The sequence below is a fragment of the Meleagris gallopavo genome, chromosome 17 (assembly GCF_905368555.1).
Source record: "Meleagris gallopavo chromosome 17, MGAL_WU_HG_1.1, whole genome shotgun sequence".
In the NCBI taxonomy this organism is placed as follows: Eukaryota; Metazoa; Chordata; class Aves; order Galliformes; family Phasianidae; genus Meleagris; species Meleagris gallopavo.
The window spans coordinates 6,088,719-6,102,617 of NC_139420.1; the positions used below are offsets into that span (position 1 = coordinate 6,088,719).

General features: G+C 50.1%; 2 protein-coding genes and 2 long non-coding RNA genes across 6 annotated transcripts; 1 reads left to right on the forward strand and 3 right to left on the reverse strand.

Moving 5' to 3' along the window:
- Positions 1-716: 716 nt before the first annotated feature.
- On the reverse strand, positions 717-8,540 carry LOC146543174 (uncharacterized). 3 transcript variants are annotated; one of them, XR_014886998.1, is made up of 4 exons: positions 8,402-8,540; positions 8,127-8,251; positions 1,358-3,158; positions 717-853 (listed from the first exon to the last, which is right to left on the reverse strand). It is a non-coding gene; the product is annotated as an uncharacterized LOC146543174 (long non-coding RNA). The 3 variants fall into 3 exon arrangements; XR_014886997.1 differs by lacking the exon at positions 8,402-8,540 and having other exon boundaries at positions 1,358-2,047; positions 8,127-8,399; XR_014886996.1 differs by lacking the exon at positions 8,402-8,540 and having other exon boundaries at positions 8,127-8,399.
- Positions 3,369-9,109, forward strand: CCDC63 (coiled-coil domain containing 63). The gene is made up of 9 exons (XM_085238472.1): positions 3,369-3,584; positions 3,734-3,923; positions 4,528-4,647; positions 5,097-5,278; positions 5,557-6,328; positions 6,756-6,830; positions 7,319-7,511; positions 7,807-8,004; positions 8,494-9,109. The coding sequence occupies exons 1-9, from the start codon at positions 3,373-3,375 to the stop codon at positions 8,607-8,609; spliced, it is 2,058 nt and encodes a 685-aa protein (XP_085094598.1). The 5' UTR covers positions 3,369-3,372; the 3' UTR covers positions 8,610-9,109.
- LOC146543175 (uncharacterized) lies at positions 6,720-7,458 on the reverse strand. Its single transcript, XR_014886999.1, has 3 exons — positions 7,297-7,458; positions 6,950-7,062; positions 6,720-6,848 (listed from the first exon to the last, which is right to left on the reverse strand). It is a non-coding gene; the product is annotated as an uncharacterized LOC146543175 (long non-coding RNA).
- On the reverse strand, positions 8,849-12,856 carry MYL2 (myosin light chain 2). Its single transcript, XM_003210945.4, has 7 exons — positions 12,728-12,856; positions 11,734-11,823; positions 11,266-11,341; positions 10,473-10,577; positions 9,704-9,779; positions 9,576-9,624; positions 8,849-9,116 (listed from the first exon to the last, which is right to left on the reverse strand). Exons 1-7 carry the CDS (start codon positions 12,839-12,841, stop codon positions 9,018-9,020), a joined length of 609 nt encoding a protein of 202 aa, XP_003210993.2. The 5' UTR covers positions 12,842-12,856; the 3' UTR covers positions 8,849-9,017.
- Between the last annotated feature and the right edge of the window lie 1,043 nt (positions 12,857-13,899).

The following is a 13,899-nucleotide window of genomic DNA, read 5'->3' on the forward strand; positions in this document are numbered from 1 at the left end:
GCACAGTGAACCCACTGCAAGCAGAGACATCAGTAAGCCAGAAGAGATGAGGGAGCAAATCCCTGCTATTAGGCTCTGCTGGGGGGCTGAACCTCCAGTAGAATTTTGCTTTCACAAAGTCAAGTCTCAGAGAACCCAACCCTGTAACAACCCTTTAAAAAAACACTAAGTAGTGCCACAAAGGAGCCAATTCGCTGCTGGAAACCACATTTCACTCGATGTCAGCAATTCAGAAGAAACCCATCTGCAGGAAATGATGATGACTGTTTCCTTGGAGTGATGAGCAATTCCAGCTGTGCAGCCAGCAGCCAGCCCTCCCTTCGCTTAACAGCAATTACCCTTCAAATCTGGAGTCATATGCCCATGTAGAGACATCTCCATCCCATCCTGCTGCCATTGCAGCCTGGAAAAACCTCCTGAGAGGTGAAAGCCGCTGCACTGTTTTGTCATCTCTAACGATGGAGAAGTGCTCATTATTTTCACATTGTAAACTATCAGCATGAAAAATGCACTTTTAGAGTGCCTGGCATATTTGGCTCTTGCTTTTTTCTGTTTTGAGTGTTAAGTAAGAAAAATAATATCAGATGTTTGTGCCGTTGTTTCAGATGCTCAAACAACACCTTGAACACCTCCAAGGACAGTGATTCCACCACTTCTCCTGGCAGCCTTGTCAGTGCCTGTTCGGCAATGATGCACCATGTGTGACTGAATTCAGAGTCAGTTCTGTCTGGTTTTGTCCTCAATCCTTGGGCTGAGCTGACAGTTCCCCATCACTGCTTCTAACCAGCATCTTCCCAGTCCTCCCAGTGGTGCTGCTGGAGCTGATAGCAGATTGGTTATGATTTAATCCAGGCTTTTAGAGGGGGGAAAAGAGAAAGTTTTGACAGTTCCATATATAGCCCTCTGACTCACCAATCTCATGTGTCAAACACCAAAGACGGGTTAAGTAGAATTAAGTTCTGGATTTGTTATAAATAGGGATTAAATAACATGAATATATTACATTTGCATGAAAATGTGGGCCTGATTCTCCAGCTTACCCCAGAGATTTTCATTGACATTTGGGGAACGCTTGCAGGTGGGTGAGGTCAGATGAGACCCATCCTGGTCTGGCTGTTCCTGCAGCCACTTTTTAACTGGCCCAGGTGAAATAAGGAAATCTGTGTAAATATCGCTGAACTCGGGGAGGATTTACATTGACTGCACAACTCAGAATATAGCCCTTAGAATAGTTCAAGCAGTTTTAATTAGACCCCAAATCTTCAGCTGAAGAAATAATTTCTCCATGTCAGTCAGTGCTAAATGTGTCTATTGAGTCAGGGAAGGTGGGTTAAAGTGAAAAAGCTCCAAAACTTACTTTTTTCCTATTTCTTCTAGAAGATTGCTGGATTCTGTTGTTGCAAATGATCCTATGCTGCTCTGATTGCCATTCTTCTCAACCCCAGCTGAAGGTCCATCAGACAATGAAGCCACACTCACTCAAAGCAGTTCTGACAGCGGAGCATTGTTTGGGTGAAAGCAGTTCCCTTTAGTAAAATAAATGCTTCTACAGTGAGTGTGACAGACACGGACTCTACCAAATCAGATTCCTCCTCAATAGTTTAATTTACTCACTTGTTCATAACTGAACAATTGGTGCATGGAGAAGGAACACAAAGATGAATGATATGGGGTGTGTTTTGAGGCTGGACTAGTCCAAGCCTAGGGAAACCAACCACAATCTGCTCTCTTCCATGAAAATCATTTCCAATTAAATGCGTCCACAGATCCTATCTGGAAGTAGCCTGGGACTCGGTGGCTGGCTTTTTAGCTCATCCAGGATAACTAGGAGGCACAATCTCAAGAACCATGAGCCACTTAGGGACTTTGCTTGTTGCCTTGAATTATCAGTATGGACGCAGTTGTGCAAAGTGGGATGCGGACGTCCTTTGCTCATCCTCATCCCAGAGCTGAGTGAGCTACACCAGGGCTGCAGGACCCAGAATCGTGCTGCAGCTTCCAACATTATCTTGTGCTTCTGCCACAGATCTCAGGATAGAATCAAAGTCTGCAGACAGAAATAGGAATGGGTACCATGAGGGTTTATACCTGTTTTGCACACACCACCAGAATGTCACAGCACAGGCTTTGGTGATGTTTTCAGGGGTGGTTTCCAAATCATAAGTCCTGGTGTGGTTCCCATATGGTCCCCATCCGTGTTGTGGTGCAGAGATGCTGCCATAGCAACCAGCCCAGCACCAGTTTTTTTATGCCCAGAACGGGGTTCCAGGAAGCCAAGGACCAGCCGTTGGCCCTCCCTGCTCCATTCTGGGTCTCATCTTTCCTACACTTCCCACTGGAAAAGAGATTTTCCTTAGGAAAGCAGCAGCCCCACTGCCTTGCCAGAGAGGAACGGCAGCATCCTGCAGCAGGGTAAGCACTGACAGCAGTATCAGGGGGACAGGGAGACACCCATGGATACTGGGGGTTGCAGGCTTCAGGATCAGCCTTTGTGCCCTCCTCAGCTGGAGCCCCGTGGGGTGAAGCACTCCCTGCAGAAGTGATGTCTACATATGACTGTTCCAGTGCACTCCCCTGGGGCTCTGCCTGCTGGCTTGAGGGGGCCTGGCCTTGCTGGAATGTCTATAGAAACCCAGGTACCAAGCAGGATGGAAGAGCTGGAACCATCTGCTCTCCCCCTACTTATAAACTCAGTGAGAGGAGAGCGTTTGGTGATGACATCACAACAAATGCTCTCCTTTTATTCATCATACTGCCATTTGTGACAGATACTTCATGTGCCAAGCATGCAAGTAGGTGCTTGGGCAGGGCAGGATGGTGCAGCCTTGACCTCTGTGCCAGCACCACCACAACTTCATTTCTCCCCTTTGAAAACAGGTGGTCCCCCGGAAGGCTTCCTTCTCTCACCCTGAAGTCTCCGCAGAGTGAACAGTGAAGTTAGACAGGAAAAATGAAGAGCTCAAAGGTAAAAACCAAATAAATATTCCAGCTTGGACTTCACAGTGGAGACAGAACCCAACTTGCAGAGCTAAATGCTATGGTGTGATCTGAACAGGGCCAGACTTCTTGCCTCTGCCTCTTAGCAAGGTGCTGGGTGACTGTAGAGGCTGATCTCATCCTCTGCATCAGGCATGGGGCCATACCCTGAGATTTGGATGCTGTGGGAGACCAATACATCAGAGGTTGGCACTGGTCAAGGCCAACACCTTGCTTTGTGGTGTGGCAAGGAGAGAACTCATGGCTTGTTTGCCTGGCTCAGTGTTTGGCATGTTGATGGGTACTTAGGTGGCAGTGAAGGTTTGGAGATTGTGATGAGTAGCTGGGTATATGTTAAAAAACTGAAGGTGGGGATGGCTTTAACCCTGAGTCCAAATGAACCATTGCTTGTATTTTCTAAAGTTACCAAACTTTCCCTTTCTGTGGCAGCTGAGAGGGTCCAGTTTAATGCGCACACCCTCAGACTTCCCTGTGACAGAAAGGCAGATACAGATGGAGTTCTACAGGCTGCAGAAACAGCTCCAGATAGCCGTGGAGAAGAGAAAATCTTTCGGTGCTAGCACGAGGCAACAAATGCAAACTCAGGAGTGAGTACAGCTTCACTGGGCTCCATTGGCTTGGAAAGTCCCTCCATACCAAAACCTCCTGGGGACCTCAGCAGTGAGGTGGAACAAGGACCTATCCCAGCCCTGCAGGAGGGATGTGCTTCATGTCGTTTATTATTCTACCTCTGCAGAAAAGAAATCCAGTCACTAAAGCAAGAACACCAAGAGATGTCATTAACGCTGAGCAAGATCAGGTCCCTGAGAAACATGATTCACGATGACAGAAACTGCAAGGAGCTGAAATGCCTTCTGCAGACCAAGGATCAGTATGATTGTCTGATTAGAGACAGAAAAGCCCTGGTGTCTGAGCTGGACAATGAGGTGAGAACATCTGAACCACTCTCTGGCTCAGCATGGTACAGCAGAGCAGAGACATATGTGACTGGCAGCTGCTAGAGGTGCTGCAGAGCTGCCCATAATGGAAGCCCCATAGCTGTGTTGACTTTCAGTTAGGATCTCAGGATCTCCTGGCTATCATAACACTTCCACCAGCCTCAGAGTTCTCTAACTACCTCATGCTTCTCATGGATTTATTTCCACTGTCAGCTGCTCTGTTCTACCAAACATTTTCTTTATTTATGGAGCCTGCGTGAGGACTGATATGAAAAATCCATCCTCATTGCCTGTTCCACCCTACACAGAGTGCTGCTGAGTTCAACACCTACTGAGTTTCCCTCCAGATACAGCTGCTTTTCCTTAGTGATATGAAAATAAAGAAATTTCTTGTTACAGTTTATGTTTCTGAGTGTGCAGAATGGGATCCTTTTGGATCAAAGATGCTTCAATAGCCATGAGCTCATTAAGGACATGGTTGCTGTAGTACAGGTCAACAGAGGGTATTTTCTTTGGCTGAGCATTCTGACAAAAATCCAGATTGTAGGGGTGGAGATTATACTTTTTCTTTTTTTTTATTCTCTCTGTGCAGATCCTAGAGCTGCAAAAGAAGGTTGAGAGGCAAAACGTGATAACAAAGAAAGTGAAGCAAGCAAACTGCAGCAAATGGCTCCAAAACCAGACTCAGACACTGGAGTTGCACTTGAACAATGTAAGCAAACATTTTGCAGAGTTTCAGGGCCAAGCTGCAGCCCGTACAAAATGCTTTTTGATCAGTACTAAGGTTAACAGTGCAGATGCATGTGGCTTTTACAAGCTGCACAAAGGACTCAGCTTGTCCCCTCACTGCTCCCAGAGTACCTCAAAAGCTCCTTCAAGCTTGGTGACCCAAATGCAGCACTTGTTCCTTGCCAAGAAGCCTGAAGGTGTGCACCTGTTTTGTGATAAAACTGAGCAGCCCAGAGCCACTTTACCTTGGGCAATGCCAACATCAGGTCTCTGTTATGACATGCCTGGCTCACTGGTGCCTCACATGATTTGCAATGAGAACAGGGCAGGTCCTATATCCCATCTCTTTCTCTGTGTTTGTCCTGGCCCTGGTCAGTGTCTTTCAGCAGAGATTCTGTACCAGGCAGAGCCCTTTTACTTCCCTCTCCCCAGGTCACTGTGCGTTTTGATACCATCCTGACCATCAATAATAAGCTCCAAGAAGAGATCGAAAACCTTCGAATTCAGAAAGCCACTTTGGACAACTTCTACTCAAAGCTCCATAAACACCTGGCCCAGCAGAAAAGGAGGATGGATACTGCCATAGAGCAGGGCACGCAGGCACACAAGCAGCGGTATGTGGCTCCCTGAGTCTTCATCAGTTCAGCATTGAGGGCAATTTCAGTGATTGCTATCAGTGTAAAGAGAAACCATTATAACTCCTGAGAGAGGATTCACCGTTCTGCCAAGGGAATTGCCCCAGGGAGCTGTCTTTGCTCTGAGTCCCACCTGACCTTACACAAGAACTTGGAGCAGAGGCCAGCTCTGGTCCTATATAGCCTGGCTACAAGAATACAAATCCCTCTATCTGCGCTTCTTTCCACCTATGCATGATGCAACTCTCTGTGTGCAGGGTAGAGTATCTGGCAAGGATTGCAGCCATGAATGAAAGGCACAGACAAAACACTGCCCAGTACAACATTGAGCTGCAGGAACGAGAACGGATCCGTGACCAGGAGAACAAGCTGAAAACCTTTGTGCTTGCCAAATATACAGATCGCTCTGAATTGGAGGAACAGGCCAAAAAGAAGGAAGGTATTGCGTACAAGAAATCACCTGCAGCTGAGGCTGCAAACCAGGAGTCTGCAAGGCCAGCAAGGAGGCTACTTGCAGCAGTTTGGAGCACTGCAGCCCAAAGACACAGTCTGGGGCTAGGAGCACTGTTTGGGAGTGCCCTTGGTGCAGAAAGAGGGAAGGGGAAGCAGGGAAGTGATTCCTATGTGCACCTATGGCTCCTTAAGTCCTGCTGTGTTTGCCCATTCCCATGCAGACTGTGGCTTCCTTATCTAATCTCTAGGCGGTACTGTATTTATTCTGATCCAAGTTCCCCATCTCCCCCATTCATAGGCAGAGGCTCTTCCAGCAGAGATACACGTGGCTCAGCCTCTCTGTCTTTCCCTCCAGCCTTGAAGACAGCCCAGAGGATGAAACGAAGCCAAGGGGAAAGCTTTGAGAGCCGGGAGGTGACATACAAGAGACTGCTGGAGCTGGCAGAGAATGGGAATATCGACCAACTTGTGGATGGCTTCATTGAAAAGGAGGGGAAGAATTTTGCCTACTTCAGCTATGCCACAGAGCTGAACAGCGAGATGGAGAAGCTGCAGCAGAGAATCAAGAACCTCCAGGTCTGTTGCAGTCCTGCTCCCAGGCTCTCCATACCTACTGCAGAAAACACATCAGGGTCGGGGCTGTTTTTCCCTCCTCCATGTGCCCAGCATTGCTCCTACACCAGGTTCTGACTTACAGACCATCTTAGGTGAAAGTGAAGGGCTCCCAGATGCAGAAAGGTGCCTGCTCAAAGCTAAAAGTGTCCCAATGCTGCCACCGTGTTTCCAGCAAAAATATTGCACAAGGAGGAGTTCAGGGAGACTTAAGAGCTGCCTCGACTCTATGCGGAGCTGGCTGGAACAAGAAATGCTGCCTGTTGAGGAGTAGTCCCCAGGGGGGTCAGTTGGGGTGACCCTGCTCCCAGGGCACGGGGATGATCCCCGGGCTCTGCACATCTGTTGGACAGGCAGCCACTGTCCCCTCCATGTGCTTCTGTTTGCACAGAATGAAATCACTCTCTTCACGACTGAGCAGGAGAACACAGAGACCAACAGCCTTCATGTCCTGAAGGAGTTAGAGGTAGGATGGCTGGGATTTCTACCTGCAGAGATAGAGGGTACTGATCTATATACAGAATGGTTGGGTTGGAAGGGACCTCAAACACCCCAGCCCCAACCCTGCCATGTGCTGGTTGCCACCTACCAGCTCAGGCTGCCCAGGGCCCATCCATGGCCTTGGACACCTCCAGGGGTGGGGCACCCACAGCTCCTCATTACCCTGAGGGTGAAAGTCTGGTCCTGACAATGCTGCTCTGGAAAGTTAATGAAAAAGCATGGGCAGAAATGTCTCAGATTTTGATGGCAGCAGATCTCCGGCCAGCCCTGGTTTTTCAAAGCCTGGGGGTCTTCTCTGTAAGCTGGAGAGTGTGAGATCTCCTTCATAGATTGTTTTTCCCCCCACAACCCCTCCTGGGATGTTTCCAGTTTCTAAACTGGAAATGGCCTGCACTAGGGTAGAAGGAAAGAGCAGAGAGCAATTGTGATACCTCTCAGATCCTTTGCTGATAGGAAGAGCTCAGTCAAAACACTGAGAAAGCCAATGACTATGAAGACAGATGCAAAGAAAGCAGCAAAGTCCTTGGCCAGCTCAAATCTGCCATTGAGGTCCTGTTCAAAGAGAACAACTGTGATGCTACAAAGATCAGAGAGCAGCTTGGAGACAAGGGGCAGATCACAGACCTGAATCTGATGCAGTATTTAGGTGAGTTGTGGTTCTGTGGCTCTCTGTCTCCCTTCCCCTTGCTCTTTTTCATTTTCATCCTTTTTTTTTCTCCCTGACCCATTGCACCCTTGAGAAGTATGAATTTGGGATGTCAAATTCCACGCAAACTTAAGAGCTAACCTGGCTATATACACATCTCCAGGCCCCATCTTGGCTCTGGGCACAGGGCCCAACCTGGGGACCTGGTCCCTGAGGAGACCATCCATCTGATGGCACCACCTTAGGGAAACCTTGCTGGGGAATGTTTGTGAGCACTGTGCTCCTTCTTACTCAGGTCTGGTGGAGAAGAAGACCAATGAGCTGCTGCTGATGGAGTCAATCCTGCTCTACACAGAGGCTGATGGCTCGCTGACAGCCCAGTCCTTCAACAATCCCCTGCTGGGTGGCACCAAGCTCCTGCATGGCATGGATCGGGCCCACCTCTGCCCACCACCTCCCGCCCTGCTAGGTGCCATTGATGCTGCTGATGCCCGTGAGTGTGTAGCAAATCGGACAGATCAATATGATGGGGAAAGGTGTTTCACCAGAGGTGTAATGGTGGAAAGATCAGCATGATAGAAAGGTGCTATAAAGGAAGGGAAGAAGACTGCTTACCTGTATCAGAAGATTCCAGGTTTGCAGGGAAAAACTCCACCAAGGAGGGATCCAGAAAGAGATCCTTTCCCAGCGGCAGTCAGCCCTTAAATGAGGTCCAAGAGAGGTGCAGCCAGGCTCCATCCCTTCCAATTATACAGGTGAATTAGCTTCATCTGTGCTCCCAGGGCTGACCAGGTCCTTTCCCCAGGTGCTCAGTCAGTGGTTCAGGCTGTGACTCAACAGTTCCCATACAGAGTGTATGAGGGGGGAGGGAAGGAGGGACCATGTCCTACCATCAGCCCATTTGCAATGTTCTTCTGGCTCCCTGCTGGGTATGGCAGCCGTGTGGTGAGGTGTGTGAGGGGGTGGCCATTTTGTTTTGCAGTTGAGGCACCGCTGGACCACGCTCAGCTGCGTGAGCTGCTTCTCCCGAAATACCAGAAGGAGCAAGGCAGTGCTGTCAGAGCGGACAAGAAGGGGAGGAACGACATCAAGGCATGACAGCCTGGTGGTGCTGTGTTAAATAAACAGACCTGTCCTCAAACCTCTGTGCCTCTGCAGTGCCAAACCCAACCGTTGTTCCATCTCCTGGAAGGAGCTCAGTGCTTCAAGAGCTCTGTGGGTCATATTTTGGTATGGCTTTGCCCTGGGATGGCACAGTGTCTTTCCAGCTGTCAACACATCACATCACGCCACATCAATGCATCCAGCCAACCCCAAGCACTGCTCACACACAGCAGTTGGATTTACTCTCACCAAAATGCACTTTATTGTATGTGGCTGCTGTTCTGGGTTGTTATCCCCATGAAGAACAGCTCTGCAGCTCCAGGGAGAGGGACAAAGGGAACCTGCAGTGTGACCCACATGGAGGTGATCCCACAGTGCTAACCCCAGTGCTGAATCCATGGATTAGTCCTTCTCCTCTCCATGTGTGATGACGTGGACGAGGTTTTTGTAGTCGAGGTTGCCAGAGACATCTGGAGGGAAGGCAGCAAACATCTGATCGATCTGCAGGAAAGAGCTGTGGTGAAAAGGGTGCACAGGAAGGGTTTGGGCCTTGGCCAGGAGCTGGGGCTCAGGGCTCAGCCTGGTTTGTACAAGCTTTAGTGCACCTGCCCCATCCTGCAGCCATTCAGATCCAAGGGAATAAAGAGGGGCAAAGAATCACAGAATATCCCAAGTTGGAAGGGACCCATAAGGTTCACTGAGTCCAGCTCCAGGCCCCATCTCTCTTGCACCCTGCTCAGCAAAACTGCTGTGAGGTGAGAGGCGGCCAGTGGGGCTCTGGTGGGATACTGTTTCTTGGTTTCTTGGAAATACATTTTTGTCTGCTCTGCCATTCCCTTTTAAATAGGAAACTGAGACCCCAAGCTGAGCACTGTGAGAGGCAAGAGGACCCAGTACCAAAGCAGCAGGATCAACCTATGGGAATGGGCAGGGATGGAGGGTGGGAGCAGGAGCACATACCTCTTCCTGGGAAAACCTCTCGCCCTGTGTCATCAGCATTTCTTTGATGCTGCAAATGAGAGAGTGTGGTGGGTACTGAGGAAGCCTCAACGCAAACCCTCCCTCCCCTCAAACTCCCCTGCACTCACTAGGCAGATTTCAGCCCTTTGCCCTCTGGATCAAACACCTTGAATGCGTTCAGGATCGTCTCCTCTGGATCAGCGCCTGTGGGCATCACATCCATGACCATTGGAAGCAGTGGAAGAAGCAGCCAGGAGGAGCCTCCTGCTTCCCACAACCCCCTTATGAAATGCAGTGGGATTTAGAGGGTGAGGGGATTCTGCCTGAATCCCATTTTGGACTGTATGTGTTGACATGGAAAGGAGCAGATGTAGGGTTGTGGTATGCCCACAGAGCAGGCTGTGTCACCTCCTCCCTGGCATCCAGTGCATATCTAATCTTTTGTGTGTATTTATAGAGCTCCAGGCGGAGGCCCCTGGGGCTGTGAGGCCTCCAGGAGATCTGCAGGGAGGCTGCATGCCTCAGCTTGCATAAGTGATAAGGGATGCAGCTGGGTCACAGTCGCACAGGGCACTGCAGGATCTCCTGTCCCTTCTTTTTGTGGGGACAGCAGCATCATGGCAGGATGAATGGCACTTGAATGGCTGGGGCACAGAGATTTGCTCCTACCCAGCTTTGCTTAGACAACCTCTGACCCATTCCTGGGCTCTGCACACCATGATCAGCACTACCTGTATTTCCTCTGCTCCCACCTGACATCTGCAGACACTTGGGGTCTCACCCTTAGGGCTCGGAAGCCCCAGGAGCTGAGTGGCTTCCCCATATGGGACAGGACACAGTGGTGGTGTGAGGTGAGCACCTGCCAAGCCCATCCCTGCTCCCCGGATTCCCTCTTACCCTTGAGTTTCTCCCCAAACATGGTGAGGAACACAGTGAAGTTGATTGGGCCGGGTGCCTCCTTGATCATCTCATCAATCTCCTCGTTTTTCACATTCAGGCGCCCTAAGAAAGAGCAGTGTTGGGTGAAACCAGCTGCAAACTTGAGAGACTGAGCTGCGCTGCTTTGTTCCTCTGCCCCACTGTCCTAGGGGTTAGCCTGATCTTCAGAAGATACTTTTGGGCAAAAATAGCAGTACTATGGGCTCTCCTGGACCTGGTGACAAGGTCTTTGCTGTAGTGATGAGGACAGTGGGAGCTGTACCTGAACCTGGCTATACATGGGTGAAATGAACAGGTCTGAAAGCCTGCATCCTATTACCTGAGTTTGGGTGATCTCCGGGACAGGCCTATCACCAGTTTGTGTTGGCCTCAGTGATGAGAGAGCCCAGCTGTGGCTTTACAGCTTCCTATGATCCCCATAAATCCTCCCAATGCCCATAAACTCAGGATGCTGCAGGATGGGAACATCCAGGTGCTTATTGAAGAGAGAACGAAGAGAGCACTTGGCTCTGGGTAATCCAGGTGCAGGTTCTGTCTAGTACCTACAGGGTCAAACACCAACTGCTCTGTGAGTTGCTCTGATTCACCACGCTAACAAAAATGGTTTGGGTCAGGTTTTCAGCAAAACACACATAAGATGCAATTAACCACTGGGGCTTGGCTAAACGAGGACTCACAGCTGGTTTTGCACTTAGTTGGTCTAATATGGTCAGAGCTGCTTGGAAGGAGAGGCTCCTAAATGGGGGCTCACCAAGTGCAGCAAATGTATCTCTCAGGTCTGCCTTGTCGATGAAGCCGTCTCGGTTCTGATCCATGATGGTGAATGCCTGGAAGCAGACGAGGAGGGCAGGGAGCACAGAGAGACCCAACAGCCTTTGCAAAAGCTTCTGTACCCCTCACTCATGCCCTGGGGTGATGGCATCCTATGGCAGCCCAACCCCAAAGCTGTCCCTTGCCCTCTCACACCGAGATGAGATCAAACTGGGAGGATAACTCGAGCCTCCAACCATGGGAGCAAGCTCACAGGATGCCTTGAGGCAGTTCCACATTTAACAATGTCACTGAGCTGTTATTCTCACTTTTAAAATAAAACAACTCAAAAAATGGGCACTTTGCCTCTTATTGCAAGCTGGCTGTCATCGTTCTCAAAGCACTGAGGAAAGAGCTGAAGGTCACATTGCATCAAGGGCCCCCGGTTGTTTCTATGCAATCCACCTACCTCTTTGAATTCCTGGATCTGGGCCTGCTCGAACATGGAGAAGACATTGGAATTCGCACCTTCAATCCTCTTCTTGGCTTTCTTGGGTGCCTGCGGGGTTCAAGTATGTAGCACTCACTTACTGTCTTTTTATGGTGTGGAATAAAAGCATTGAACCACCCTGTGCTTAGTCATAAGTCCTTCATGGCAGTGCTTAGCAATAAGTCCTTCATGGCAGCGTGAGGCTGGTGCCTGGTGATTCCCCACGTGCTGCTCTGTGGGCACGTGCAGCACTCTGAGCTGCTGAGAAGCGTTAAGATTTCTGCTCTGAGTACAGATCTGTCTTTGCTTTCCTGATGAATTTGGCCAAATAGGTTGGAGCAGAAAGGAGCTGGAGAAATTTCTGCTTTCTCGGCTGTGGTGGATAAAGCAGTCGAGCCCAGGCTGAGATCTGCTCGGCCTCAGGACCACGCTGCTGGGATTACACATAGGACTGTGGTCATTGGATATCTCCTTATTGCTCTGAGCCTCTCACTAAGAGCAAAGCGCTAATTAATGTATTTGCATATTTTAAAAAATGCCATCTCCTTGCACTGAGGTTTGAATCAACCAGAAACGCCCTCACTTTTGGTCATACACATCCATGCAGCTTTTTCCCTTCTGAAAATTAGGATTCTACCAAGAGAAAACACAGCAGGAGGGTTTCAGGAACAGAATTGCCCTTCCCCTAGCTGCGTGGGGGAAGGGAAAAGAAAAAGACAGCATTTGCCCCCAAACAGCCTCTCTCTGTCAGGAAGTTCTGCAGAGTGCTACCAACATAAGAGCCACCTCTCTGCCCTCACCTGTCCTTGCAGGATGCTTTGCATCTGCTTACCCCAGTGTAGGGCTTATCCATGCTTACCCCCTTGGCCACCAGACCCCGCAGCTTCCCTCACTCTCTGCCCACTAATGCCATCCCAATGAGAACACAGTGCCACGGACTCTGCCTGTTCCCATTGTGGCTCCCAGCACTCACCATGGCTTCACAGAGGTGCTGGTGGTGCTGCAGGAGGAATCTCAGAGGCAGTCCCTCTTCTCCCCTTGACTGAAACAATAAATACACCCCATTCCAGGCTAAAAATAGCCCCATGCCCACTTTTGCCTGTAATAGGTAAACCAGCCACCCCCAACCCTCTTGTCTCTGACTTTCCCCTCCTCTAATCTGCAGTAAGCTTGCTCTTGTCACTGGTGGATGTGACATGTGAGACAGAGGCTTTCAAGGTTAGCAGCACACCAGGAGGCCCTGCAGCTCCCACGAGCTGCCACTTGAGAGGGCAGAGGCTGTGCTCTTCCCTTCTGCTGGGCTGCTGTGGAGTTATCTGGCCCAGCACTGTGCCCCCAAACCACGGTGCAGTGCCTCCGTTTTGCTTCAGGATGGAAATGCCCCCTCGTTCTTCATAAAGAAGAAGCTGCCGTACATTCCTCCATACCCAAGGAATGGGGATGTTTTGCCAAGCATCTCTAGGAGCCTTCATGACCCACTGCATCTTCTGCATGGGAAAACCGGGCTCTGCTTAGCTGCTAGAGAAAGAGGAGCCCTGGATACAATGGGGACCCGTCACTTGTGAAGCTCCAAGAGCCAGAACCCATCCAAAAGGGGCTGGATGGGGCTGGGGATGGATGCTGAGCTCCCACAGCACAGAGATCCTCTGTATCACCCCCTCTGGGGCAGCTGTCACCCACTTAAGGCAAGCACTTGCTCAGCTCTGGCTCTGCCATTAACTCTCCCTGTCCCAGCTGCAGGTGGGTTGGATCTGTGTGTGTTTTGCCTTTGGTATTTTTAGGCATGCTGAGGCAAATAGGAGAGCAGGGAGGGTTGGGACATGGCTGGGAACAAAAGGGGCCTTGAAAGTGGATCCTAGAGCTCAGGGCTCTGTCTGGATGCTGTCCTTGTTCTTCCAGAGGACACAGATGCCGCAGTTGATCCCTGGCACTTGCACCTCCACCCTGCTCCAGCAGTCATAGACTGAATAAGGCTTATGCTAAGGCTGAGATGGATTCTGGGATGTTTTCTGGGGTCTGTCTGAGCCAAAAGACAGAGGAAATAGTAGAGATGGGCAGAGTAGGGTGAGCAGCAGTCCAGGGCACGCGGGCATGGCTGGGATCAATCACAGCACGGGCCCTCGTCTGCCAACTCCAGCTGAATCC